This window comes from Haliaeetus albicilla, chromosome 26 (genome assembly GCF_947461875.1).
Source record: "Haliaeetus albicilla chromosome 26, bHalAlb1.1, whole genome shotgun sequence".
Taxonomy (NCBI): Eukaryota; Metazoa; Chordata; class Aves; order Accipitriformes; family Accipitridae; genus Haliaeetus; species Haliaeetus albicilla.
This window is the reverse complement of record NC_091508.1, coordinates 18,591,364-18,619,161: the sequence shown is the minus strand read 5'-3', so window position 1 is coordinate 18,619,161 and position 27,798 is coordinate 18,591,364. Positions and strand designations below refer to the sequence as shown.

General features: G+C 56.1%; 1 protein-coding gene across 2 annotated transcripts; it reads left to right on the top strand.

The window, feature by feature from the left end:
* The first annotated feature begins 626 nt into the window (after positions 1–626).
* SARDH (sarcosine dehydrogenase) lies at positions 627–27,798 on the top strand. Of its 2 annotated transcripts, none has more exons than XM_069770945.1 (22): positions 627–1,483; positions 1,565–1,690; positions 2,454–2,771; positions 3,384–3,562; positions 4,075–4,254; positions 4,864–4,987; positions 5,181–5,281; positions 6,598–6,702; positions 7,177–7,306; positions 9,480–9,566; positions 9,694–9,784; positions 11,851–11,992; positions 13,589–13,672; positions 14,484–14,597; positions 15,148–15,286; positions 15,883–15,996; positions 17,572–17,719; positions 18,059–18,152; positions 23,137–23,299; positions 23,626–23,794; positions 24,240–24,375; positions 26,467–27,798. In XM_069770945.1, the coding sequence occupies exons 3-22, from the start codon at positions 2,456–2,458 to the stop codon at positions 26,590–26,592; spliced, it is 2,742 nt and encodes a 913-aa protein (XP_069627046.1). In that variant the 5' UTR covers positions 627–1,483; positions 1,565–1,690; positions 2,454–2,455; the 3' UTR covers positions 26,593–27,798. The 2 variants fall into 2 exon arrangements, with proteins under 2 accessions (XP_069627046.1, XP_069627045.1); XM_069770944.1 differs by having other exon boundaries at positions 628–1,483; positions 1,565–1,686; positions 2,450–2,771.

Genomic DNA, 27,798 nt, shown 5'->3' with positions numbered 1-27,798 from the left:
AGACCGAATTCAGACTGCGGTGCAGGGGAGAGCGATGGGAGGGCTCCGGTGGTGATGGGGATGGTGACGGCCCACGCTTGCAGCATGATGCACGCGATGATGAGCCACGGGTCTGCAGCACGCCTGGCTAGTTCATTCCTGCATTAGCCATAATGTTTTCTGTGACCTAGAAAACTCCAGCTGGCGCACACAAACCAATATGCTTCTTTATTTTATAATTAATCTAAGAATTACAGGGAAAAGACTGAACTGCCTTAGGCTCCCTCTGCATTGGACTGACCACCAAAAAAAAAAATCACCTTCATTCTTGCTTTGGAGCTGCATTGGGGTCCTGGGGCTTGGAGGGACTGAAGTCGCTGCTGCTTTCTCTGCTGTCCCTCCTGAGCTTGGTGAACGGCTCGGGCTGCTGAATGTCTGCTTGGGTTTGTATTGTTTTAGGTCCGGTCTAACCCAAAGGTCGTATTTATAATTAGCACACGCTGATGAAATGGTTCTGGCCTGTCGAACAGAAACAGCCCACTGCAAACAGGAGTTTAGACTTGTTTGCATCTCTGTGGTTATTTTGAGCAATTAGTCCATGGAGAAGTCTGGAGGAATTGGGGCTCTCTCTTGAAAACTTAGAAACTGATTTTATCTTTGGGAGAAATGCTGCCTGACACAGGGGCTAATGCTGGAACAAGTGAACCCCTCCACTTCTATCCAAACTCTTCCCAAACTGGGGGAATTTGGATGCAGGCTGGGTACCATGGTGTGTTCAGCATGCAAGAACAGAGGCATGGGGTGATGAGGAGCAGCGGGGGGCACTTCCCAGGGTGATGCTGCCATTGAATGCTTAAAAGCCCCCCAAAACCCTGTCCCTGGGCTGCTCAGGGCTCCGTGGGGCCATGGGTGGGTGATGCTGCTCAGGACGCACTGCAGGGACCACGATGCTGCTCAGACCCTGACCACGCCAACCGCCAGCCAAAGCCCGGGTTCTCTGCGATATCTCAATCGGGCCCTTCAGAGCCACCTTTAAAAAACTTGCCCCACCTGCGTATCCTGCCCAAACAGGCCCTAATTTCAGGGGTGAGTCCTGGGCAGGAGGAACAATAAACCTTCGAGGTGGGAGATCTAAATCAAACGTTCCTTTTCCTACCCCCTCTAAATTAAATTTTTTGGTGTTCCCACCTTCGCTTTGAGCTCTTGGGAAATGTGTAAATTTTTTTGTAATTCTGCTCTTAAAATCTAACTGCTGGGAACTCCGGCAGGAGGGTCAGATGGTGCCTTTCCTCGCCGTGTTTGCTTTCTGGCATCCAGCTGACGGCTCCAGCCAGCCGCCGAGCGAGCCTGAGAGGCTGCGAGTCCCGCTGGCCCCAGCTGGGCTGTTTGTTCTCTGCCGGGCACCGAGCTGGGGAGAAAAGCGGCGTTTTGCTCCCTGTTTTGAATTTCTCTGCTCTGCTCGACTTTTCTTCTTAGCTGGGGACCAGCAGAACCACAAGAAGGGGTAAGAAGGAGGTAAGCCCCTATTTCCCGGCTGCCTGGGCTGGCTCGGCTCGCCTCCGGCACTGGTTAATGTTTTTTGCAGCAGGGGCCGAAGGGACGGTGGCGGTGCACGGAAGAGGAGGAGGAGGAGGAGAGCATCGGAGGAAGGCAGGGGCCCCACGGCCGTCACGGCTGGGATAAGCCAGCCCGGAGCGAACCTCGCCGGTGAGTGGAGTCTCGGCTGCGGGCGGTGGGAACCTGCCGTGGGCTGTCCGAGAAACTCTTGCGGGTGTCGCGGGATTTCCCGAGCGGGAGGTTTGCAGCTTTGCTGGGCTGTGGGGGGACAGCGGGGGATTTGAAGGCCGCATAGAAGTGAGCGGGGGGATTTCGGTGGGGTGAGCTCCGGGGCTGTCCCCCGCCACGGCCCGTGGCTAGTGTGGGAAGGGGTGTTGCTTGCCCAGGAGACCCTGCTGCACCCTTCCTTGTGCACCCAAAAATATGAGTCCGGAGCAAACCCTGAGCCGTGTCCCTGGCCGGGAGCCCAGGGTACAGGGGCTGGGGTGTCTGCAGGCAGGATCTGTCCCCGTCCCGCACCCGCAGCCATTGCACTGCCCTCTTTTGATAGGGAGCAAACCTTGTGCCTTCGTTGTGGCCAAACAGTTCTTGAATACAAGGGGGGAAAAAAAAAAAAAAAGTGGTTTCTGCAGGCATGAGCGAGCACAGGCGTTGCCCCGTGCATTTCCAAGCCCCTTTTTGAAGTGGGGCCCCTCTGAAGGGTCTTTAGGAGTGCACACGCATGCAACGGCCGTCCCGTTTCCCTGCTGGAAGGGGGTCCCAGCAGCCCACTCAGGGACATGCCCCGGGTCTCACTCCAGCACCCACGAGCTGCTCAGCACCCTGAGACGTGGTGAGACCGAAATGGTGGGGAGCGGCCAGGCTGGCCGGGGGTCCCCTAGCCGTGCCAGCGAAGCGGTTTTGGGATTTGCAGGTAGAGATGTCCTACGTGAGCAGCGCCTTGCGGGCGGCCGCCCCCCGCCTCCTGCCACCCCCCTGGAGAAGCCCCCGACCCTTCAGCAGCGCGACGGGTCCCACGACGAAGAAAAGCGTCCCGTACCAGAAGACGCTGAAGGAGGAAGGCTCCGGGAGCGGGGAGCCCAGCCGGCCCCCACCACCCTCGGCCGAGGTGGTGGTGGTCGGAGGGGGTAGCCTGGGGTGCCAGACCACCTACCACCTGGCCAAGCAGGGTGTCACCAGCGTGGTGCTGCTGGAGAGGGACCGCTTGACCTCAGGGACCACTTGGCACACAGCCGGTGAGGCGGTGGGCGCAGCGCGGGTGGTCCCTGGGGTGGGGGTGGCGGGCACGGGGATGCCCACGGTTTGAGATGAGCTGTTGTCCGTGGAGGGGATCCGTCGCGCAGGCTGGCTCTGGATGGGTCGGAGAGTTTGGGCTTTAAATGTGGAGAATTTTGGGGGTTCTGCTTTTCCTTCTGGCGTAGCTTTTTGTTAGGAAAACGTCCCCAAAATGTTCTTTTTTCCTTTTTTTTTTTTGAAGTTTTATATGCTCATGGGAAAACTAAACACTTTATTTCCACACCTTTTATCCTTCTTTAAGCCAGTTTTCTTTAACAGGGAGGGAGGAGCTGGAAGATGTTAATTCAATAAGCTTTTGGGGGGTTTTGTCTCTTTTGGGTTTGTCTGCTCCAGAAACTCTTTTTTTCCCATTCATTTAATGCCCGAGGAAAATAGAAACCGATGATTTGTAGGGCTCCCACATCTCCACGAGATGGAGCAAGAACCCTGGCAGGGTGACCCAGGCCACGAGTGGGATGGCGGGGGGGCCCTCTCTGCATCCTGCGATGGGGGGGTTGGAATCCCCTGTCCCACCCGTGGGCTCTGTGTTGCGTGCGTGTCCTCCACCCCAGGTCTGCTGTGGCAGCTTCGTCCCAGCGACGTGGAAGTGGAACTGCTGGCGCACACGCGGGACGTGGTCAGCCGGGAGCTGCCGGCGGAGACGGGGCTGCACACGGGCTGGGTGGAGAACGGAGGGCTCTTCATCGCTTCCAACAAGCAACGTCTCGATGAGTACAAGAGGCTCATGTCGGTAGGGTGAAGCCCCTCGGTGTGTCCCCCCCTGGCCGGGTGGGCTGTAGGAGGTGGCATTTATCTTCTGCCCACGGGAGCAGGGATGGGGGTCCCAGGGTTGAGGAGACCCCAGGTCTCCGAACGGCCGTGCCTTCCCACCCGGAGAGCTGTGAGCGGCCTGGGGTGGGCTTCCAGGGCAGCTTTCTGGCTTCTGTAAGGCTGCTGAAATCAGGAAAAAAGGCTGGCAAAGTAGGCAAGGTTAAATCCAGCCATGGATTTTTGCCCTTTCAGATAGCGGTAGCATCCTTTTTGCAGCTGCACAGGCAGCTTGCTTGCAAATACAGGACCATATTCCCTGAAATCTGTTCAGACCGTCCCACCCCACGCTGGATTTAGGGCTTGCCTTGGGGCAGCAGTTGCCTCATCTGGGAGATAAATGCATCCTGGGGGTCTCCTCCTCCTCCAGCAGCAAGTGATGAGCAAAGCTTTTGTTACCTGCTTGACCTCCCGGTTTTCTTGTCCGGTTGGCAGCTGGGGAAGGTGTACGGCGTGGAGTCCTACGTCCTGACCCCGTCGCAGACCAAGGACCTGTACCCGCTGATGAACATCGATGACCTGTACGGCACGCTGTACGTCCCCAAGGACGGCACCATGGATCCAGCTGGTACCTGCTCAACTCTTGCCAGAGCAGCAACTGCCAGAGGCGCTATGGTAGTTCCTAATTAGTAATTACTAATTACCGCCTATTGACCCTGGGAGGAGATTTCATCCTCTGCCTTCCCCAGCTCCTTCTTTCCCACCAGAGCAGAGCTGGTCCTGCAGCATCAGGTCTTTGCCCAAGAAGGGTGTTGTCCTCTTCAGCTTTGATAGCTGCTTGGGTCACAGCAGCAAAGCTGGCAGAAACCGTGAGATCCAGGGAATATACAGGATGAAAAAAAGACCTTTAGGAGCAAGACGAAGCAGTGCCCAAGGCAGGTTCCTTGGCAGAGCAGAGGTTTTTGGGGTCAAGTAACACAATCCACTCCTCAAGGCAGGGACTACCAGCCCATCCCTGGTGCGTTGCTTAGCTCACGTGCGTGTAAATAATAAACACCCCCTGCAGCTGTGGGTGCCCAGAGCAGCGGGTTAACTCTGCAGCTGAGGAGGGGTATGTTGTTATCAGCAGTAACAGCAATAGCTGTTGGGAAAGGGACATGGCCAGTGCCAGACCGCTGCTTAGATTCACCTTTCCCAGATTTGGGGGGTGGGTGTCAGGCGAGCCGGGTCGTCCCACCGCCCTTGCGACCCTGCGTGACTCTGCTGCCCTTCCTCTGTCGCCAGATCATCGAGAACTGCCCGGTCACCGGCATCCAGGTCAGAGCTGATGATTTTGGGGTGAAGAGGGTGTACGCGGTCGAGACTGCCCACGGGACCATCCAGACTCCCTGCGTGGTGAACTGCGCGGGTACGGGGCACAAAGCACGGCGGGGAAGGTGGGGGACCGGGGCTGTGGCCGCAGGGCAGGGGGTGGCTTTGCATCCCGTGAGCCGGAGGGTCTACATCGGTCCTCGTTTCCCTCCGTCTGGCTGTCACCCCAAGACCACCGCAGGTCTCTGGAGGATGGATTGGTGCTCAGCGTGGGGCCGCTCTCTCCGCAGGCGTGTGGGCGCGAGCCCTGGGCCGGCTGGCCGGCGTGCACGTCCCGCTGGTGGGGATGCATCACGCCTACGTGGTGACGGAGCGCATCGAGGGCATTCAGGTCGGTCCCGCGCGGCTGCGGATCGGTTCCTCTGCTCTGGAGGACAGCGCTGCCTCCTGCCCCCCTGCACGCAGCAGGGTGAGATGGGAAAGACCCCCTGGGACCCCCAGAGTGCAGGAGCCCCCCCCACATTCCTGCCTTCAGTGCAAGCCTGTGCTGCCAGGTCAGGCTCTGCACCCGGGGAAGTGCACATCCAGCAGCTTCTCTTCCTAGCAGGACTATCAGACTACCTTTAACAGAGTCATATTTAATATTTAACAATGTTATGACTAGCAGGATTTTTTTTTTTTGTTTTGGTCTTGGTAGAATTATTATAGGGTCTCTGGTGTGTTTGGTGTCTGATAGCAGCGTTAATAAAGATGCCAAACACTTCCCGAACAAGCCCCAATCCCCGGCAGGCAGAGGTGTAGCTCTCCAAGCATTTCTAAACTTTCCCAAGAAATCTGTTTCTGCCGTCCGGCTACAGAGAGTTGTTTAGGAGTCGAGGGAGACTTCATTCACTCAGGCGCCAGGGCTTTGAGGGTGACACATTATTTAGTTTCCATCCTGCTGACACAGTCTGTGTCTGATTTTTCAGTCTGAGATGCCTCGTTTTAGAAAGCGCTGGTGTCAATGATTACACTTATATCCCAGTAATTCTGCTGTGGCATACAAACACGGTGAGAAGGAGATCTTTCAGAGAAGAGTCTGCAGCTTGCAGACCCCTGTGCCTCCCATTCAGTCCACTTAATTCCATCCGTCAACGTGAAATGCAGTAGGCCCTACACCAATACTTCCGCGCTATCTAAACGTTTCTCTATCCGTTATTCACAAGAACAAATCCCTCATTCTTTGCACGCTGCTGCCCGCGTGTTGTGCTGCTGCATCCTCCTGCGGAGGTGGGTGGCAGAGGAACGATGCTTTCCAAGCCGGGATCGACCGCAGCGGCTGCTCCCGCTCCCCCCGAGCATCCTCGGTGCTGCCTGTGCCGCGGAGGAACAGCCGAGGTGCTGCTGCCCTCGCGCCTCTGCAAATGCACCCACACCAACGGCTCCTGCCCACAGCGCTGGAGTTCGCCAGCTGCTAATTAGGCAGGATTTGTGCAAGGCTTGGCTTCCAGCTTGGGTGCCTGGGCACGCGGGTACCCGAATTTCAGGGCTGGGGGAACATCCACGGAGCCACCGCTGCTCCCGTCTTCGGCGGGTCGTGGCTGCCGGTGCCGACCCTGTGCCCCAGACCCTCAGCTCATCCTGCTCAGCCTCGCCAGAGCAGCGTGGGGGTCTCCCCGCAGCTCTCATCCCTCTCTCACCCCTCCGCTCCCCCTCCCCATTTTGCAGAACATGCCGAACGTTCGCGATCACGATGCCTCGGTATATCTCCGTCTCCAAGGCGATGCCCTTTCCGTGGGTGGATATGAGTCAAACCCCATCTTCTGGGAGGAGGTGAGCGGTGCCGGGAGGTTTTCCAGGGGGGAACGAGGCAGGTTTCCAGGGAACCCACCTCGGAGGGGTGGGCGCAGGCGTGAGTGCCTCAGCCCCCGGCTCCTGCGGGTACCAACCTCCGCACGGCTGGTGGGGAAAGCACAGGACAGCGTCTTCCCTTTGGGTCTCTCTGTGGCCTAGATAGAAGATGCAGAGGCAACAGCAATGGGATGAAAAGGCTGGGCTGCGGGGATTTAGAGGACACTGTGCGGTCCCTGCCCTGCTGCATCATCCCTTTATCCTGGCGCAGGTGTCTTAATTCGGGTTCTGCCCCAGACCTTTGGCTTGGCTGGGCTGTTCATGAAAACCCAAAGAAACCAGAGTCTGCAAAGCAGCATCTGTTTTCTACAGTCTCCAAGGCTGCTAGAACTGAGAAGTTCTTACTCCATCAGCTGTACTCTATTTTGCGTCCTGATTCCCATTTCCCACCTTTAGGTATCTGAAAAATTTGCTTTTGGCCTCTTTGATCTGGACTGGGATGTTTTCATGCAACACATTGAAGGTGCCATTAACAGAGTACCGGTGCTGGAGAAAACAGGCATTAAATCCACCGTCTGTGGGCCAGGTAACGTGGCTGCAGTGGTAGTGTGACGGCTGTGTTCCTCCAAGGATCTTGCCAGAGGCAAGGGGAAACTTCATGTCCTGGGGAGAAGAAAAACCTCTCTGAATGCAGAGAAAGTGGCTGTGGTCTGGTTGCAATGGTGTCATCTTCCAAGGGGTGGCATCCCAGGCTTAGCCTAGGTGGAGAAATAGCTGGGGAGCTTATTGTCTTGGTCCAAACTGGGGATGGCTAGCGCAGATTTACGGCCGATGTTGTGGCCACCGGACTGGGGAATTAAGGGGCAGATTTCTTCCAAGCAGTGGCCATTGTTTTACTCAGTGTTATCTTATGTTATTATTTTTACTACCTGCTTCTGGGCCGATGACGTTAGGTTTACCCAGATTTACACCCCAGGCTGTCTGGTGTGGAGTTAAAGGCCATAGCATCGCTGCAGCAGATGGAAGTGATGCCAGCCATCGAACCTGAACCCTGCACGCTTGGTTTGGCCTTGAAATCCACCGTATGCTAAAAAAAAAATTTAAAAAAATCCTTTTTTGCTGTAGCACTTAAAGGGAAACCCTCCTGGGGAGGGAGCGGTGCTGCTGTACAAGGGGAAAGTAGGGCACATCTGCCCCGCAGCAGATAAAACATGACACATACAAGGTGGAGGCCTTGGTCCTGGGTACGGCGGGTTTAATTAAACTGTGGTGTAAGCAGAGCTGGTGGCCTCTGGTGGGGAGCTGACTCCTTATAGATCAATGTCTAGTATTTGTAGTACAGTAATGTAATTTCCAAAGGGTCAGCGCTCCTCCTTTTCTACTTCTTGATTTAAACCAGCAGCTGGTTTGCTTGCGACAGCTGAGTCACACTGGGCCGAAGCAAATAGCAAACACTTGTCCTTTCTGCTGCGCGGTAAATATTTCACCACCAGAACAGTTACCGCGCTGTGCTTCGGGCACAGGGGATGAAAGCAGACCAAATCGGGGTGGTTTAGGCTGTTTCTCCTCCAGCTGCTAATCCAACCCTGCAGCCGAGCGAGCCAAGGTCCCGTGGGAGCGCTCAGCATCCGTCCCAGGGCAAAGTCAGCGGGGCTGGCGTGCACTGCTGGTGAAGGGCAGGTAATTTGGGTGCTGCTGCATTCATTCAGTGAATTTGTAGCCTGGCGTATCAGTATGGGGATCTTGGCGTGTGAGAAGCTGCTTTGGTGAAACGTGGAAATATTCTTCTGGCTCTGCTCTTGGGAAACAAGCTGGGCATTGCTGGGTGGGGGAAGGACCAGATCGAACTCTGTCTTCCCTCTCTCCTTTCACACACGGATGGATGAACCACCATAAAACAGGGAGGAGAACTGCACACCTCTGTCAGGATTGTTTTGCTCTGTCCTCCCTAGCAGGGATTTGCACAGGGGCTGTGGTTGATAGCCCTGTGGGGAGCAGGAGCTGGCAGCATGAGACAGCATTAGCACAGGAGCCTTGGGCAGCATCAGCAGCAATCCCTCAGTGGAATAAAGTAGCTGAAATTCATGAAAATTCCCAGCAGAAATCGATGAAGGTGAAATATAGTCATCATAATGAAATATGGCCCAGGTGTTGAAGAGGCAACAAACAGGTCAGTGCAGCCCCCTTGGCTGGGGGACTGGGAGAAAGCAAGAGGCTGCTTCAGCCACTGCAGCACCTCGTGCACCTTCTGGTTGGGGATTCATTCTGCTTCACAAATTTTCAGTCTAAACCCCAACACTGAGGTCCTCCCCACGCAGTACGGGCGTGCAGCAAAGCGCTGCTGAGCTGCCCGGGGCTGCGGAGCGCACAGTTACCGAGCATATACATGTGTGCGTCTGCATATGTGTATACGCATGCAAGCTTCTGAAGCCAATATATGTATATATATGTATGTATATTTGCTTCAGGAGCCTGCACAAGGCACCTGTGTGATGCTGGGCATCCCAGTACCAGGGCAGCCGTCCCTTTGGCTTCTGCTGCCTGGGTGCTGTTGGAGAGGTGCAGGTAGGGGATGCCCGAGCTGAGATGCTGGGAAGTACTCAGTGTTGGTCCAATTCTGGCCCCATCGACCTCTCTGGGAGCAGGAGCAGGCCAAGGCCAGCACGGGAAGCTGTAGGAACCCTGCTCTTAAAGTTTGTGATGTGTCCCCAAAACGCCTATCCTGGCCTCGCTGGCACATCCCTCTCTCTGTCTTGCAGAGTCGTTCACAGCCGACCACAAGCCGCTCATGGGGGAAGCCCCAGAGGTCCGAGGCTTCTTCCTCGGCTGTGGCTTCAACAGTGCTGGTAAGAGAGACATGAAAGGATCACCCCTCGGGCATCCCAACGCGGGCATCGTATCCCAGGCAGAGCCCGGCACCCACAGCCGCGCTTGGCCTCCTGGCCTCATCTGGGTCCTCGCCTCTTCCCCCAGGGATGATGCTGGGAGGTGGCTGCGGGAGGGAGCTGGCTCACTGGATCATCCACGGGCGGCCGGAGAAGGACATGTACGGCTACGACATCAGGCAAGTCACCCCGGCTGCCCCGGGTCCCCGCTGATATCCTTTGCTGATACCCCTCGTCCTTGGGTGCTCCTTGGGGACGGGTTCCGAGGCAGGGATGGATGCTGACGTTGGGAGCGGGTGTCTGGGCAGCGTCTGTGCCACAGCCTGTGTCCCTCCGTGGAGCTGAAATCAATTATGCTCGATGGCTTTAATGAATTTACACGTGGGGTTTATCTCATTTGCCTCATCCCACTTCTACGCAAACAGCTTCCATCAGACACGAGGAGATTGCAGCGATGGGAAAGGACAGGGTAATTACGTTTGGGTTTTGTTGTTGTTCAATTAGTGCCGTGCCTAATCCTCTAAGTTAATAATCGGGGTGATGATTTCAACAGGAGAAAGATTAGCTTTCCTCCTCCTCTGCTGCACAACACGGGCCGGGGAGCTTTGACTGTGCAGATGTTGGCTCTGTAATTGCTTTTGACTTGCTTGATTATATTTGATTGGGTTTGGGCTTTCTTATAGGGCTGCTAGCGACAGCAACCACCTTGTCAGGGACAAAGCTTTTAAGATCATGTTGCTTTAGTGGCAAAGCTGGTAAGAACCCCGTTGACTCGCGCTGGGAGGAGAGGGGAGTCGGTGCTGGTGCCTGCAGAGGTCAGCAGGAGATGCCTCCATCAGCCTTCCTCCACCAGCCGGGCCAGCGATGGGCCAAGCCCAGGAAGGAGACATCCCCGGGCTGGACAGGCTCCGCTGCACCGTCAGACAGGCGGGTTGGCACAACCGCAGCCGTTGTGGAGCTGACCTGTGCCGCGGGACCCCAGCCCCGCTCAGACAGTGGCCGGGGGCTTTCCAGCCCTCGCATCTGGATTACCCGAGCATCCCCCGTATCCCGTCTGCCCCGTCGTCGAGCTGGCGTCAGTCACGTTCTTTTTTTCTTTTGGTGGCGATTACTAAGCTCCTCTTGAAATAACTCCCTTTTCCACACATTTAAATATTTATCCTCTCAAAACACTCGCTTGTAAATATTTCATCTGGCAGCTGTTGCTCCTCTCGCCGCTGTCAAAAATTCAGCGCGTCGGCGAAGGGGCTGGGGCCGACAGGGCAGACAGGGGTGCCAGCAACATGCCATGTGTCACCCGCTGCCTGTCCCCTGCCCGCAGAAGAGGCAGCCACCCTCACAGCGAGCCCACGGCTGCTTTTTGGGGAGCATCACTTGCATCGCTTGCGCTGCTGCAGGGCTCAGCCCCGGTGCCCTGCCTCTCCTCTGCACCCAAGCAGCGGGAGAGAAACTTAAAGTATTGTTTTAAAAGGCCCTATGGATGATATTTTGTCTTGCCTTTCACCTGCTGCCTGCCTCCCTTTCTCCAGACCTGGGGGCTTTGGGCTGGAGAGGAGCTGGTGGTAATTCGGAGAGCCGTGCTCCCCTGCCTGCCGAAGCCGGAGGACGGGAAAGGTGCCACCGGCACCTGGGGCTGCTCTCCGTGAGTTATCGCTCTCTGGTAATAATAACCTGAGCGTCTGCTGAGCTGGCACATTCCTTCAAGGAGCTTTTCAGTTTGAAAGATGAAAATATGTCAAAGAAATTTAAAATGCTTCAGGTTTTATTTGTCTTTCAGCCTAGGGAGAATTGGATGAAAAACGTAAGGAATGTCCAGGGCTCTTTCCTTCGTCAGGGCTGCGTTTAAACCCAGGCAGTGCGTGAGGCATGTTCTGAGGCCGACCCCATGCTGAAGCAAAGCAAAATTAACCTCAATTCTCCTCTTTTTCTATTTCCCACCCCCCCCAGCAGGGCCGTATCCTGCTCCCAGTTGCTCTGGGGTACCTGTGCCTGGAGCAGGGCTGGGGAGCTCGGTGGGGGCTGCGGCGAGCGCCCGGCTCCGCTGGGCAGCTCCATGGCATGGCCAGCACCAAGCCCTGCTTGGTTCCTCTGCTCTCCTACCCGTGAAACTGGTGCAGGAATAGCAATTTTACACCACAGCAGCTGCATCCACATCTGGGTCTGCCTGAGAGGGCCAAGCCCGAGGCAGGAGGCACCCAGTGAGCTGGTGGGCTTATCTGGATGCTGCCCTCTCCCTGCCTTCCAGGAGGTTTCACCAATCCCTCACAGACAACAACCGTTGGATCCGGGAGCGGAGCCACGAGTCCTACGCCAAGAATTACTCCGTCGTCTTCCCCCACGACGAGCCGCTGGCGGGGCGCAACGTGAGGAAGGACCCCCTGCACGAGGTGAGGATGCGCACCCCGACCCGGGCTGCCCTGCGAGGAGCGATGGGAAGACCCTCGCAGCATCCTTGCAGCAAAAAAGAGGTGGCAAGGAGCGGCCGCAGCTGCGTGGCTCCCCAAAACAGTGTGCTGCTCCCCGGGTGCACGCTGCGAGGGTGCTGGGGCTGTGGACAGTTTAATGGTAGAGGTGCCAAGCGTTCCTCTAATATTTAAATTAGCAGATGTGGCTTAAGAGCCCGGTGATGGTCGCTAGGCAAAGGAAAAGTGGAGAGGGCTCGGTGGCTTATTTCATTCACTGCCAGTCAGGCTCAGGGGCAGTCGCAAGGGCTGCGGGATGCTGGACACTCACAGGGATCTCCTGCCTCCTGCTTGCAGCTCAGCAGCAGCTTCTCCTCCCCAAAACGGCGTCTCGCGATGCAGAGCGAGACCGGGGCACGAGGAGGGATGTGGGAAGAGTGGGGAGCAGCTGTGCCTCCGCGGAGGCGGTTTTGCTGGCACCCACTCAGTCCCTGCTGGTTTTGCTCCCTGGAGCTGCCAGCCAGGGCTCTTTCCCTGCTCCCACCTTTGCCAGCTGCTTCCTTGCACAAATCTCCGTAGGTGAACACTTTCAAGATGCAGCACTTCAAAAAAAAACCCACAACCCAGTTTCCAGTGGTTTGCTGCATCAGCAGCATTGCAGCAACTGCAGCTCAGAGCCCCCAAAATCACCCACCGCTCCCAAGATGCTGGGGGTGACCTGGGGCTGGTGCCTCGTCCCCCCCCATCGCTGCCAGTCCCAGCCCCAGCAAGGAGCAGCCACGTTTCTCGAGCCCATTTCTGCTCATCGCTAATTCATATCACACTATTCCTCTTCCGATGGAGAGCGGAGGCTTAAGCAGTAAAACAGACATCCCTCCCCACCGTCCCCCGGTGTTTGGTTGACAGCTTAGTTGTTTTCTGTCACCGAGGATGCAATTTATTTTTTAATAGCATGTCTAATAAGCGATGCCCATTTGACTGACAGCCTGGTATTTATACATGCAGCTCCAGAACATTTGCTGTGTTTTATAAATAGGCACTGAATCATTTCTGAAATGTTCAACAAAATCTATTCTTTTCTGAACAAAGGCACCAAACAAAAATATCTTAATGGATCCCTAATTAATTGTGTGCAGAGAGATTTTCCTGAGAGCACAGAGGAGGAATGAGAAGCTTGCTATATAAATCTTAAACATCATTATATAATTAATCTTGTAAACATCGGGGGGAGTGTTGCGCTCTGGGTTTAGCATCTCTCAGTCAGTAATTCGTGCACCCTCGCACAAGCATTGGTAGGGTGCACAGCTGGGCTGCCGGACTCCTGCCTGTCAGCTGCCTTTGAGGCAAATACCTTTCTTGGGGGGACAAAAATGTCAGGCAATTTGCAGGCAGCTGGGGTTTGCCACTGTTTTAAAAGACAAACCGCAGAGCTGATTTTGGCTACTGATAGCCAAAGCCAAGGGGTCACAAGTCAGGTCTTGAGCATGCACTCGAGGAGGGCAGCCTGGGTGCTGCTCCAAAAGCAGTGAAAAGGCTTTTTTTTAACCATTTGTTCCCATTTCTCCGGCTTCTCTTGCATAGGAGCTGCTGCAACAGGGCTGTGTTTTCCAGGAGCGGCATGGCTGGGAGAGGCCCGGCTGGTTCAGCCCCAGGGGAGCAGCCCCGGTAAGCACGGCACACGTTTCGGGGGACATTCAGCCCGGAGGGTACCAGCTGTGTCCAGCACATCTAGGATGCATCCTGCGTGTGCAGGATGTCCGATATGCCGCAGGCAGTTGCATGTCCCCAAAACGGGTCCATAAAAGCTGTTGGGCTTTAATTCCCTATAACAGCGGTAAGAGGGAGATCTGTGTGTGCTGTTGTGTGTGTCTGTCCGCTTGTCCCTCTGCAACAGGCAGCGTCTGCCTCCAATGCCCCCAAACGACAGGCACTGATCTCAATTCTATATGCAGCGGGCAGGGATGCCAGGGTGGGGACCCATCACCATGGGTAGAGATGCTGGGAAGGGGACCCATCACCACGGGCAGGGATGCCAGGGAGGGGACCCATCACTGCAGGCAGGGATGCCAGGATGGGGAGCCATCACCGTGGATAGGGATGCTGGGGTGGGGACCCATCACCGCAGGCAGGGATGCTGGGATGGGGACCCATCACCACGGGCAGGGATGCCAGGATGGGGACCCATCACCATGGATAGGGATGCTGGGGTGGGGACCCATCACCGCAGGCAGGGATGCTGGGATGGGGACCCATCACCACGGGCAGGGATGCCAGGATGGGGACCCATCACCATGGATAGGGATGCTGGGGTGGGGACCCATCATCACAGGCAGGGATGCCGGGATGGGGACCCATCACCACAGCCAGGTCCTTCACGGACCCGCTCCTCTCCTGGCACAGGGTGAAAAGCAGCCCCTTGGCTTCAGCCTCACATCATCTTCCTCACTGCCCCCATCTTCCCGCTTCCCCCTGCCAGGTCCTGGATTACGATTACTACGGTGCATACGGCCAGGAGCGCCACAGGGACTACACCTACAACCAGCTGCTGGGGGACGAGTACACCTTCGACTTCCCCCCCCACCATGACATCGTGAGTGCAGGGGTGCAGCCCTCCCTTGGGCCAAAACCGCTGGGTACATCTGGAGCCCGGGAGGGGTTAGAGGCAGCAGAGCCTGTGCCACGCTGCTGCTTTGGGTGGAGTTGGTGAGGCTCAGAGGGAGGGGAAGCAGCAAGCTTTGCCCAAAACTGGGGAAAATGATCCAAAAAGATTAAGAGAAATGCGTGGCCCATGCTCAGAAACCTCAGTGGAGAGGCAACAGGGATTTTACTGCTGCTTTCCCAAATAAAAGAGTTGAGACCAGCTTGGGGGAAGTAGCCAATTTCATAAAATTTAACTTATTATTGATAATTAACACTGTGTTAGTGACATTAAGAATGGGATTGAGCACACAGAAAGGGCTGTCAGACTTGCTGCATTTAATACCTGATTTTTCAGGAGTGTTTGAAGCCTTGCAGGCTTTAAAGTCACCAGGCGAGTGTCTTGATAGTGTTTCCCATTACATAAATGGCTTTAATGTGTGTCTCCCTTTGTGGAGTGAGAATATGGCTCAACTTCAGCGGTGCGTCTGCTTTAATTGTAGATCAAGAATGAATGCTTAATGTGCAGAAATGCCCTGGCTCTCTTCGACATGTCTTATTTTGGGAAATTCTACCTGGTTGGACCTGAAGCAACAAAAGCGGCGAACTGGCTGTTTACTGCCGATGTGAGCAAAGCGCCAGGTACCGGCTCAGTCCCCTTGGCTTCGGCCGCACGCTGCCTCTGCTGAGCACTGCCCTGGGAAATCACATTTTACACCAAAACAAACCAGGGGGGACAACCGAACTGGCTTTTCTTTTAAATGCTGCTTTTGCAGAGGGTATGGGAAGTGTGGGAGAGTGACTGCTTTCCCTGTCCTCACCGGAGGCTGGCTTCTGCTCTCATTTACACAGGGGCAAATGTGTCTGAGCTGGGGGGGTGAGCGAAGGGGGGGTCTGGTCCTCTGGCTCCAGCTGTGGCTCACAGCTGGAGATGTGATGGGTACTGGAGTGAATCAAGCACAACCCTCGCCAGCTGCGGTTTGCATGGGGAGAAGCTGGCACCTCCTCTGGGGCTGGGAGGCAGCTTCAGCTCCTCATGCAGAACTGGAGGGGAAAAAGCATTGGTCCTCTCCCCCTTCTGGTGCTGGGACATCCAGGGTCTGTCAGGGCATACCCAGGCAGTGACAGCTGATGTAACGATGAGGACAAATTTTCCTGCTACCCACCTCCCTCTGCCAGGGCCGGGGCTCTGTGCCAGGGCTGGCTGATGGGCAGCAGTGCCTGTCTCCTTCCCCCAGGCTCGACCGTGTACACCTGCATGCTGAATAAGCGGGGCGGCGTGGAGAGTGACCTGACCGTCAGCCGGATCAGTCCTGGGGACCCAGCCTCCCCCCTGGCCCCCACCTTCGAAGGTAAAAGCCCTGAGCATGGGGATGCTGGAGTCAGGCACGTTTCTGCACCCACCATGCGGCTGCGGGGGGACACTGGGGTGGGTTTACCCTCCCGCAGTTCAGCTCCCAGTCTCTCCCGCTGCCTTTTTCAGCTGTGACAATGCACACAAAGACCTCTCCCAATCCCGGGAAGCCGTGGAAGCAGGTTAGGTCCGAGGCCCGCCAGCATCTCCTCCATCCCCGCCACGCTCAGGGTGCCGCAGGCGCGGGGGTGATTGCATTTACCTAATGGCAGCCACCTGGCTTTTTCCACCTCCGCCCCTCGGTCCCTGTAACCCAATTATCCCCCTTGTCCCCGGGGGCCTGCACTGCTCATCCGTATTATTGGGTTTGTCCAGCCCCGGCTGGCAGCTCTGCCCTCTCCCCAAGTCCTTATCAGCTGCAATAAAAAGGAATTGAAAGGCAGCAGAGCAGTCAGCCCAGAGGGCAGAAATGGCATTAGGCAGCAGCGGAGGAGAAGGAGGAAGAGGAGGAGGAGGAGGAGGAGGACACTGAGCTGGTCTCCAGCAGCGCTGCCAAACGCCGTGCCCGGTTCACCAGAGCTGCCACCAGAAGGGAGGTTTGCACTGGGGTGGCCAGTGCCCACGGAGCCTTGTCCCCACTCAGTGTCACCCTCAGAATCGCTGCTGGGAAGGGACCAGCCCTGCAGCGGAGCAGCCCCCAGCACCAGCCCAAGGTGGTGGGCAATGGGGGGGTGATCTCGCCACATTTGCCCCGGCGTGATCGGGTGCCAGCGAGCTCTTCCTTCACCGTGGGAGAATCCTGCATCCCTCTTGTCTGGGGCGTTCGTGGGGGGCAGAAGGGTGAGAGGAAGCGGAGGGCAGAGCTGCAGGGTTTGTCGGGCGATGGAGGAGTTTAATCGCAGCAAAGTCTATTTTTCCAATTACAGTAGGTGGCTGCACTTATTATCGTTATGACAGATTATCAGAGAGCAATTTTGTAGCGGCAGAAAAGACAGAGGAAAGACTGATTACATATTAATCAGCTCTCAAACCCCATCCCTGGGGATTTTTCTACCCAGGATTACTGACAGGATGAAATTCCTCCTCGTATACAGTGCAGTCCCTGCACTGGTTATGGCCCCGTCGCTGCAGCCTTCCCTGCTCCCACCTGTAGTTCCCGGCTCCCTTGGCGCTTTGGCATCCGCTCTGTACTGGGACAAAAAAGCAGATGCTTTTGCTGTTGGTCTCAAGGGATAAAGAGTTTTTTCTCTTCCCATGATGCTTACAGGCACCTCCAGGGCTTGAACAGCTTTTTTTACCTTTTCTTGTTTCAGGTTTTAATGGTCATTTGGTTTTCACTGTGCTGAGCCCCACAAAAGGCAGCGTGGATATTAGCAGAGCCCCAAAGCCCTCCCTTGCCCCAATACTATTTAACCCCTCACTTTCTTGGCAGTCCCCCTGGGCTATGCAAGCTGGAGAGGCTCAGGGCTGCAGCTCAGCCTCTGGAGAGCAAAACCAGCCCCGACCTGAGCTGGGCATCACCCCCAGCCCAACATTCTCGAGCCTGAAAGGCTGCCGGGGGGGTGTCTTCCAGGGGATGGCTACTACCTGGCTATCGGCGGGGCCGTGGCTCAACACAACTGGTCGCACATCACCTCTGTGCTGCAGGATATGAAGCTCCAGTGTAAACTCCTTGACTGCTCGGAGGAGCTGGGCATGATGAGCATTCAGGGCCCCCTGAGGTGAGTGTGGGGAGAGCATCGCGGTCCCCTCCTTGCACCCTGACCGTGGAGGGATGGAGGGCTGCCTCGGACGCGAGACAGGTCCCTGTGTCGGGCAGGGGTAGGTGTGAGCCCCACAGCACCAGGCGATGGTCTGGCTGGAGCAATATGCCCTTTGCTGGGGAATTGGAATTTCTTTTGAGGCTCTCACAGCGTGGCATATCACCCACGTCAGCTCCCCCTTGGAGGGACAAGTCTTTCTTGCCAACAAGACGAGAAATCAAGTTTTAGTGATAACCCTCAGAGCAGGCTGGCGAGCTACATCCCTTTCACCGCGGCCGCTTTGCTGTTTCCCCACAGCCGCGTCGTCCTCCAAGAAGTGCTCGACACTGACCTCAGCAATGAAGCTTTCCCCTTCTCCACCCACAAACTCGTCACGGCCGCAGGATGCACGGTAGGACGGGGCCAGCCCTCCAGTTTCCCAGGGAGGTCTGTTCACTGGGGCAACCACCCGCCAGCCTGCACAGCCGAGCATCCTCTGCTAGGATGCTGAGCATCCTCCGCCTGCCTCCATGTTGCTGCAATGGGCAGCTGGGAGGTTTTTTTATGTTGGAAAAGGCCAAAACCTGGGGTGTTTTCCTCCCCGTTTGCTTGCCAAGTGCCAACCTGCTCTCCCAGCCCGCCTGGCAGTGTCGTAGTCCAGTCTGAGCTTGGGGAAGGGACATGGTGACTTACGGCTTTGCAGCGGTGTTGGAGGAACAAGAGACACCTCCCACAGATTAGGGGTGAGCACTGGTGATAAAGAGATTTCTCTGACACTCTAGATCCCCTCCTTTTTGCCCTACTCGTAGGGACAATTTAATGTAAAGCATGTCAAGTACTGGCGGTAAGGGCTGGGCAGCCTGCGGAGCCAGTATATTTGATCACAGGAGAAGTTTGACAACCTTAAGCTGTCTGTACTAGCGCAGATCATCCTGCATTTGCCCAGACTTCAGGGCTCGCGTCAGCGGTTATGCAAGAAAAGCACAGAAATGGTAATGCTCCGTGCTAACGCCTCGGGCTAAGCCCCTCTGCCGTTGGAGCGAGGGGATGAGAAGCATTTCGGGGTGCCGGTGGTAAGCAACACTGCTGCCCGGCTTGGGTGCCTGGTGGGGAGTCATGGGTGGGGGGTGCTGGCCGGCTCCTGCCCCCACGATGCATGGCCTGGGGAGGCAGTGCCGGTGGGGTGTTTTGCAGACAGAGGTGAGCTTGCTTTCCCTGCGCTGCCCGCCTGCAGAACACGGGGCAGGGACGTGCCTGCCGTCCTGAGTGCGACGGTCCTCAGCGAGCTGTGGGAGATGCAACTTGCCCAGGTTGGCAGCCTGGCACTTCTGTCGGGACCCGCGGCGATGGCTTTAACGCCTTGCGTGGCATCGCTCGGAGGTGTCGAGGGAGGAGGGCTCAGCCTAAAGCAGTTTGGTGTCACTGGCTGTGTTGCAAAGAAGTGGATCAGTCCCTGGGGTTTGCTGTGAGGTTTCGCAGCGCTGTCTGCTTAGTTGGACTCCTCTGTCTCACCTGGTGCAGGGCAGCGAGAAAAGAACCTTAAATCTCTCCCCCGCCTCGCCCAGCGGAGATGAACATGGTATGAAGTTATCCCTGGGGGAAGGGGGTGATGGCAGTTCTTTGGGGAGTTTTGTCATGTGTGAAGCTGCTGATTTAGCCTGCTTGAAACATCCTAAATAGAAGAGTTGGTGACAATGAAGTGTCAAAAGAGAAACATTCTGGGAAAACCTGCTGCTGGCAAGTTTTGGTGTCGGGGAGTAGCTTTTGCAAGGTTTACCCGAGAAGCTCTGCCTTGGTTTCTTATTGATGTTTACCCCATGTGAAATATTCCTTCTGTTGCAAAAACACCCCTTTGGAAGAGAAGGTCGAATTTGTACCCCATCCTTTCCATGGATGGGAATGGGAATCTGGGCAGACAGTGGTCCCAGGGCATCCCTCTCCCTCCTGGAGGAGCCGGCTGGCAGCAGGGACCGTGCCGAGCATTCGCTCTGGTTCTCAGGCCGGTGTCTGATGGGAGACAAAGGGAGTGAAGGTGCAGCAGTAAATCTTGTAAAAGGCAGCAGGAAAACAGGGAGCTGGAGGCAGGCTGGATATTAGTGAAATTGGGTTAAGCCGTGCGCAGCCACTTTTCATTCAGAATTAAAGTGGCTTTAATTCGAATGCAGCTGACTGCTGAAGGGATTGCTGCTAAATCAAATTAAGGCTTCTTGATTTGTGAGCAAGAGCCTAGCCAGGGTTTAGGGTGGTTTAACTCAGTCACAGATTTTGTCCAACTCGGATTAATCCTCCAAACCATCAGTATCAGTGCGCCCTGTGCTCCAGGTGCCAAAAACCCAGCATGTCCAGCGTCCCTTGGGGGGGAAACAGCAGCATGGGGGACCCAAAAGCCAATCCAATGTTGCAGGTTGTCCAATACGTTGCATTTTAGTCCCCACCAGTGAGTTAAACCCTCCCCAGTCCTCCCCTGTCATGCCTGTGGCAAGGTGATAATATCTTGTAAAATCTACTCATCCCCTACGAAAGGTGTATAAATGTTCCCGTCTTGAAGAGCGTGATTAGTTTATTTGCATTTCACTTCAAGTTTATAAAAAATAATTGGGCCCTGTGTGGAAGAAATAGCTGGCAGAAATTTTGTGGCTGCTTTTGGGTGTAAATGCCCTGACTGTCAGAAGAAAGCTTTCCTGCCCAAGGGGTGTGCAAGGGCTCTGGGCTGGGGGGAGCACCATCCTTTGGGATGTCTCCTTCAGGCTCCCACTGCACGATGAGCACGGAGGACTCCATCCCACGCTGAAATTAGAGTAGGAGGGTTTCTCAGGACAGCGGGTTGAAGCCTTTGCTGATACTATCACCTTCCAGGGGGATTAAACTGAACCCAACATCTTTAAAAAGTTATCGCTGAGATTTTCATGCATTAACTCAGTAGTTAAACAAAATCAGCTAGAGTGAAAGGAGAGTTCCAGCAGAGTTAATGACTCTGGAAATTACCGATTGGTTTGTGAGTTTATATATAGCGACTCTCATTGTATTGAACAGCAGAGAAAGGTCCCCCTTTGAATTTCACTGCTGGATACAGGGTGAAGTTCAGGTTTTCATTTTCTAGAATACTTAAAATGCTTTTGAATTGCTGCTCAAAGACCCAGGAATTGATGTTGTTTCATAGCTCCAGTTGAAATCTAACAGGAAAACCTGTTCCTAGGGGAATTCAGCAGAAATCCAGCAGGAGCAGCTGAGCCCACCCCTTGACATCCCCCTTGGCCTCCGTGGCGGGATGTGCCCCCCTGCCTGGGGTACGCTTGCATGGGTGCAACCCCAACCCCTGCCTGTGCAAAGCTAATGACTGGCACCCCAATTTTCTCCAGGATTCCTGTTTTCTATGGTGCACTGCTCTGCCTCACTGCTCTTGCCAGGATGCTCGTTCCCCTGGAGCAGGGGTGATTTGAGGGGGAGTTCCTCCCAGGAGTAACTTGCTCCTGAAAGTAAAGTGCACTTTAGCTGCAGCGCTGACTACTGAGTCGCAGGCAGGGTTAATGAGCCGGGAAGTTGCCTGTCAATCCCCAGAGCATCTCCTGCCGTGATGAAGATGGTACTGGCTGCAGCAGCTTGATCTCTGGCTGTTCCCTAATTAGCCGACACCTTTGTGTGGAGCACAAAGCTTCTCTGCACCCCTTGTGTCTGTGCACCTTGAAAAGCCTTTGTGCTTCGCTGCGGGGCTGTGGTGGGGACTGAAGTAAGGATGGCTCCCCGGCACAGCTTCTTTTGAGGAGGCTCAAAATAAATTACCAATACCTATGGCGTTCCTTCCTCCTCTCCACTTCTGTTGTAAAGGTTAAGGCATCTTAAAAGCTGCCTTCAACTCTGCTTGAGGACATTATTTTTGCAGTGCCAGTAGAGCAGGAGGGTGCTGGGGGAAGCAAGGATGGATTTGGGTTCTCAGCCATCACCCACTGGCCGTCCTCACAGACAAGAGCCCAGGCACCCCTTTGGTACTTCTGCCTGTTGCTGCCTGTTTTGGGCAGCGGCTGGTGTTGTCTGTTGTTGTTTATACCTGGGATTAGAGAGCACAGCTGGGACCAGCTCCTGGTTGTAGTAAGAGCTTAAGAAATGGCAAGATGCAGCTTCTGCCCCAACGACCTCCAGAGCCAGCGTGGGCAAGCCAGCCTCAAAGCTGCAGAGCGTGCCTGGCCAGCAGAACCAGCCTGGAAGTCTCTTCCTAGCTGAAAACTGCTTTATTAAGACTGCAGATCACGATCTCGCATGAAACTCTTGAGTTAATCTCTCTCCCAAAGCGAGGTATGCATTTGCAGTTGATGTGCATCTGAAGGGATGAACTGGAGGGGTTTTTGTGGGGGAGGAAGCAGAGAAATCCAAAGAGATGAAGCAGAGGGAAATACCCCTTGAGTCTGAGCTGCATCTCCAGGGAAGGTGCCTGAGCTGCGGTGGTCCCAACCGGCCTGGAGAGCTTTGGGGATACAGACTGTTTCAGTAGGGATAAGAGGAGGATGCAGGCAAGCCTGCCTGGGCAAGAAGCAGGGGGGACACGAGCAGGGCAGTCCCAGCATGGCTGGGGGGTCTGTGCCCCCCGAAGTGCAGGCAGGCATATCTCCGAGGATGAGGCTTCTCCCCCCGAGAAGCACCGAGTCCTCTGTACAGATCTGCTCGTTCCTCTTTGGAGCTTCATGCGTTCAGCGTGGAGCTAATTTGGCAGCAGAGAGTAACGCTTTGGGGCACAATCTCTGCTGGGGGGAAACCTGAGCATCCCCTCGGGGTGAGTGGGGTGCGGGTTGGGATGCCGGGCTCAGCCCCTGCCCGGGAGCGTGGGGTCTTTGGGTGCCTCTGCCATGGCAGCACCATCCCAAGTGGGGGACATCCCTGGGGGACAGCAACCACAAAGTACCCCGAAGCAGGACAGTCCTGCTGGGGACCAGCTTCCCCATCAGACGGGCTAATTTGGGGAGATGCAGGGCTGAGGGTGCCCACAGGCTTTCTTCTGGCATCGAGGGATCAGCAGAGGGAGACAAAAGCCTGGCTGGAGCTGGAGCATCGTGACTAACCCCAGCCCAGCTGGTGGGACAGCCATGAGATCGGTGGCCAAAGGATGCTGGCCACAGCCCCCTTGGCTCGCTGGCCATCCCTCCTGGGCACTGCCGATAGCCGGGGACGGCTGTGGGTTTGAGGTGCCAAGCTTAGGCTGTCCAGAAACAAGAAATTCAGTCTGACCCTGGCTTTGTGCACTAGGGAGAGCAAAGAAATGCCTTCCACCGAAGCAGGGCGTTCGCACAAGGTTCCCGGGTGAGCTGGCTTTCCTCCCGCCGTGGCGATGGGCAGCTCTGTGGCTTCTCTCATGCTGCATAGCCCAGCTCTGTCCACAGGGGTGTTTGGCTTCTTACATTCTGCAGGTCCGTGCCATGAGATTGTCGTTCGTCGGCGAGATGGGCTGGGAGCTGCACGTGCCCAAGGCGGACTGCGTGAAGGTTTACCAGGCGGTGATGCAGGCGGGTGCCCGGCACGGCATTACCAATGCTGGCTACAGAGCCATCGACAGCCTCAGCATCGAGAAAGGTTTCTTGCTTTTCTTACAGCAGCGCTCATTGCTTTGCCTCCGGCCAGGGGAGCAGGGCAAATAAGTTTTTCCCAGCTTCGAGGGTGGGTTAGTGTGACTGGAGGTCTGGCAGCTACTGGCAGAGATGCTACCAGCCCCAGTGTTCCTTGCTGAGATTTCCCCAATATGGGCTTCTCTCGGGGGTGCTTTGTCCAGGGCCAAGTGAATCGAGGGCAACAGAGGTGTCCAAAAAGGATGGGTGACGTCTTGGTCTCCTCATGCTGCTCACCCTGGGCTTGCTGGCATGGCAGGGAGAGGCTGGGTGACCCGTGTTTGCTCTCTGCAGGGTACAGGCACTGGCACGCAGACCTGCGCCCCGACGATACTCCACTAGAAGCAGGCTTGGCCTTTACCTGCAAGCTCAAGTCTGGCATCCCCTTCTTGGGCCGGGAGGCTGTGGAGGCTCAGAAAGCCAAGGGCATCTTCCGCCGCCTCGTCTGCTTCACCACCGAGGAGTGAGTACCACTGCTGGGCTCCGCTCAGCGCCCAACGCCGGCGGCTGCCCCAGGACAAGCACCTTCAGCCATCCCCATCCTGGGGAATGCACACGGAGCTCAGTTGCAAGCCGGTTCAGCTGTTTTCCATGCTCTAATTCCGTCTCTAATTTAAATCCCACCGTAAATTCCCAGCTGGATGTTTAATGGGAGCTGGAAATGCTGTGACAGGGAGTGGGTTTATCTTGTTTCACCCAGAACAGCGGGAGGTTTTTCAAGTGGGGCTGGAGGGGCTTTGCCAGCACCTGGGATCAGCGCGGGGAGTTTAATGAACCTGTAGGCAGCAGGAGCCCTGGCACGTGGGCTGCTCCGGGGCAGAGCCGGGGTCCGGTCCCCCCAAACCCCTCTGCCCCATGGGATCCTGATGTGGGGCTTTGCTGATGGCAGCTCTGCCTTTGCCTTGCAGGAAAGTGCCGATGTTCGGCCTGGAGGCGGTCTGGCGGGACGGCAAGGTGGTCGGCCACATCCGTCGGGCAGACTTTGGATTTGCCATCGACAAAACCATCGCCTACGGCTACATCCGTGATCCTGCGGGGGGTCCGGTGAGTACAGCCCCCCTGCCACCACCAGCCCCCGGGGACAGCTGCACCTTCTTCCCCGCAGTGGGGGGCTTGCTTGCGGGGGGAGCATAGTGCTTGTTTGGTTTTGAAGCCGTATGCACAAGCTCATTGCAAACCCGCTTTTGTCTGGGGAGCACGATGGGGCAGCCCCCCCCATGGTGGAGGCTGGAGGGTGAGGGATGCCGCGGCTTGGCAGCAAGGCCAGTCTCACCGGCTGTTGCTCTGCGATGCTCTCCGGCTTAAGCACTGCCTCCGATGTTAATTGCAACTGAGTATTTAATTGCAGCAGTGAAATAACGTATGTTATAGGGAGCAATGGCCAATAGGAGCCCAGCAGGCTCTTAATTAACCCTGGGAGACTCCTGGATAGTAAATCAGATGCCCTCATTAAGCAGCGTGCTGTAGGCAGATGCCAGGGACCCCAGGTGGGGACAGAGGGCTGTGGATGACATCCCCCGGGACCCTCCCTGTTGCAAACCAGGAGCAGTACATATGCTTGTGCTTTCATTCTCTTGCTTGCCTTGGCTTTTAATCCCGCATCAGCACAAGACTCTCAAGTCAAGTGGCTCTGTGTTCCAGTTGTCCCCTCAGCCCCCGTGGACCACCTTTTCTCCCCACGGTGAATATTCCCCCCCTAGACCTTCCTTTCCTTTCCCCCTTTCCCATTCTCCCTCTCTCCTCCCTGTTACATCTCACTCTCCCGGCCGCCCCCGCCTGCCCCAGGCAGCGTGATGGAGGCAGCAGGATGGAGATGGCGGCGGGGGGGACACACATACGACCGTCCCCTCCTGCCTCCAGCGAGGCACCGATGCGGCAAAGTGGCACTGAGTGCATCCCCACCGGGTGCATCCGTCGTGCCGCTCTTCCCCGCTCGCACACCCGCTGCAGGGAAAGCTCTGCCACCGCAGCGTGCGGCAGGGCTGGCAGCAGGCAGCTGCCTGCTGGGCTTTGCGGGGGCCGAAATGGCAACGGTGGAGAAAGGCACGGCGTACGGGTGGTCGCGCCGTGGGGTCCCCAGCTCTGCCAGCTCCTTTGCGTGGCCGCTCCGGCTGGCTGCAGCCAGGAAGCAGCGCTTGTTAAGCAGATGTTAATGTGCAGCCCTCATCTCACCGCTCCCTGGGATAATTCCCACTTGGTTTGGGCAGTAATTGCGGAAGGAGGCGGGAGCTTTGCTGTGCAGGGAGGGGAGGTCGCTCGGGGGACAGATCCTGCCCCGTACCATCCCCATCAGGGCTTTGATGCTGGACCCGGACCCCACACCAACCCCGAAACCTTGGAGGAGGGCACACAGACCCCCCCACTTTGCAGTTCCTTGGCAGTGGGGTGCCCAGCACGGCTGCTCAGAGCCTTGCCATGTTGCACGTGGCCCTTTAGTTTCCATCCCATGGATACGGCCCTTCAGTGACCCGGTGTGATGCTCCCCAGGCTGGGAAGGGGGATCCAGGATGGGGATGTGTCCGCAGCATCAGGACTAGGGAGTCAGAGGAGCAGAAGAGGTACAGGGGGTGAGATGGAGAGCAGAGAAACAAAAATTCTGTTTGTTGCTGAATCGCTGACAACTTCCCACAGCCCTTCCCTGTGCCGGGGTGTCTCAGCTGCCAGCACTGCCTGGCTCTGGGTGAGCCCTGCGGGCAGAGGGGACAGCTCACGTTCGTCGTGCCAAGCGGTGACATCCTGGCTGCCACCATGGTCCCCTCCTGCAGCCAGGGCTGACCCCGTTGGGGTGTGCCATCCAGCCTGGTTGTTCTGGCAATGAGCTCCCACAGCCTAGCAGTAAGTGCACCTTGCACTGAGTGCCACTGAAAAAATCCACAGAAAAAACCAAAAACTCCAAAATCAATAAATGCTGCGTTCTTTTTATTTTTTTTTAGCTGAGCACTTTTAAAAATCTGGTTTCCTCCTCTCTGTGCATCCTTCTGGGATGGCAAAGCCGGGTTTTTCTGCGGAAAGCAGATCTGCGGGGTGGTGTGGGAGCTTGCCCCAGTGATGGAGCTGGGACGCCGGCAGGGAGCTGGTGCCTCACCAGTGCATCGCAGCACCTAAGAGGGGTTTCACCATGGCTCTGCCTTGCAGGTCTCGCTGGATTTCGTGAAGAGCGGCAGCTACCAGCTGGAGCGGATGGGAGTGACTTACCCTGCCCAAGCACACACCAAGTCCCCGTTCGACCCAGACAACAAGCGAGTGAAAGGCTTTTACTGAGAGTGCGGCAGCGCGGGGCCGGCGAGCGGGTGCTGTGGACACCGGGATGAGGAGAGGGAAGATGCCATTAGGAGCTGCTGGCTGAATTCCTGGCCCCCGGCTGCCCTAGCTGGCTCCAGGGTCTGCTGGGAGAGCCGGGCAAATGTCTGCAGCGAACTCGTCAAACAAATTTAGGTCAAATTAGAGGGGAAGAGGAGGAAGAGATTCCAAAAAGTCCAAAGATTTTGTTGCTCTGTTTTCTAAATGAAGCAATACCACTACAGCAATAATTCTTTTCCATGGGTTAATTGGCCTGAAAACAGTGTTTTGCTCAACTGCAAGTGAAAAGGTTTCAATTTTTGACTTTGCTGGAAACTCTTTCCTCCAAAATGTAGTTTCACGCTGCCTGGAAATGAATTTTTTTAACTAACTCTGCTGTTAATACAGCTGTAGCCTCCAAACCTGCCATCTCTCCGGTCCCTTGCTGCATCTGTCCCTGTTCCGATGGGTGTCACCTTGCCCTGACTGTGCCCTGGGAACCCGGTGCTGGGGTGGGAGCACTCGTGGGGGCCATGGAGGGAAGGGGCAGGGGGTCCAGGGCCATTGCATGGCCTGACACCGTGGATGCTCTGCTAACTGCAAGGTTCTTCTGCACCATGAGGTTGTTGGCTTTACCCAGGGGGTTTCCAGGTATGTTCTTCCCATCTCTGCAAGCACAGGTTCATCCCTCCATCCCATCTTGCCCCAGTCACAGCCGGAGCTTCAGGTCCCACTTGGGCAAAATGCTTCCCTGTGGCTCCAACGTTCAGAGGGATTTTAAGCACCAACTTCTGTTGCCTTCAGCGGTAACTGGCACCTGATGCCCTTTAAAAAAATCAACCCTGGGGCGCAAAACATTCAATACCTGCTTCAATTTTGTTTGTGGTGCTCAAGCGCTGCCTCAGCGTGCGATGGCTGTGCGGAAGGCAGGGAGGGTCGATCTTCCCCAGAACTGAACGATGGCCTTGTCCATTTGGGAGGGCGAGAGTAAAGACAAATCCCAGTTTTTGGCCGTGGCAATGGGAGCGTGTTGGTGCCCAGGGAGTGCTGCCCGCCTGCACCAGTCCCTGGGTTTGAAACGAGGAAAACACGGTGGTGCCGTGCAGCCCCTTGATGCTAATTGGAGAGACGTTCTTGTGTCGTGCCCCAGAGAATAAAAGAAACTCCCAAAGGCAAGTGCCATTGGAA

Coding starts and splice junctions, on each gene's coding strand:
- SARDH (XM_069770945.1), top strand. CDS start 2,456: ATGTCCTACGTGAGCAGCGCCTTGCGGGCGGCCGCCCCCCGCCTCCTG. Junction 11,993..13,588: donor GGAAGGACCCCCTGCACGAG/GTGAGGATGCGC, acceptor TCTCTTGCATAG/GAGCTGCTGCAACAGGGCTG. Junction 13,673..14,483: donor GCCCCAGGGGAGCAGCCCCG/GTAAGCACGGCA, acceptor TCCCCCTGCCAG/GTCCTGGATTACGATTACTA.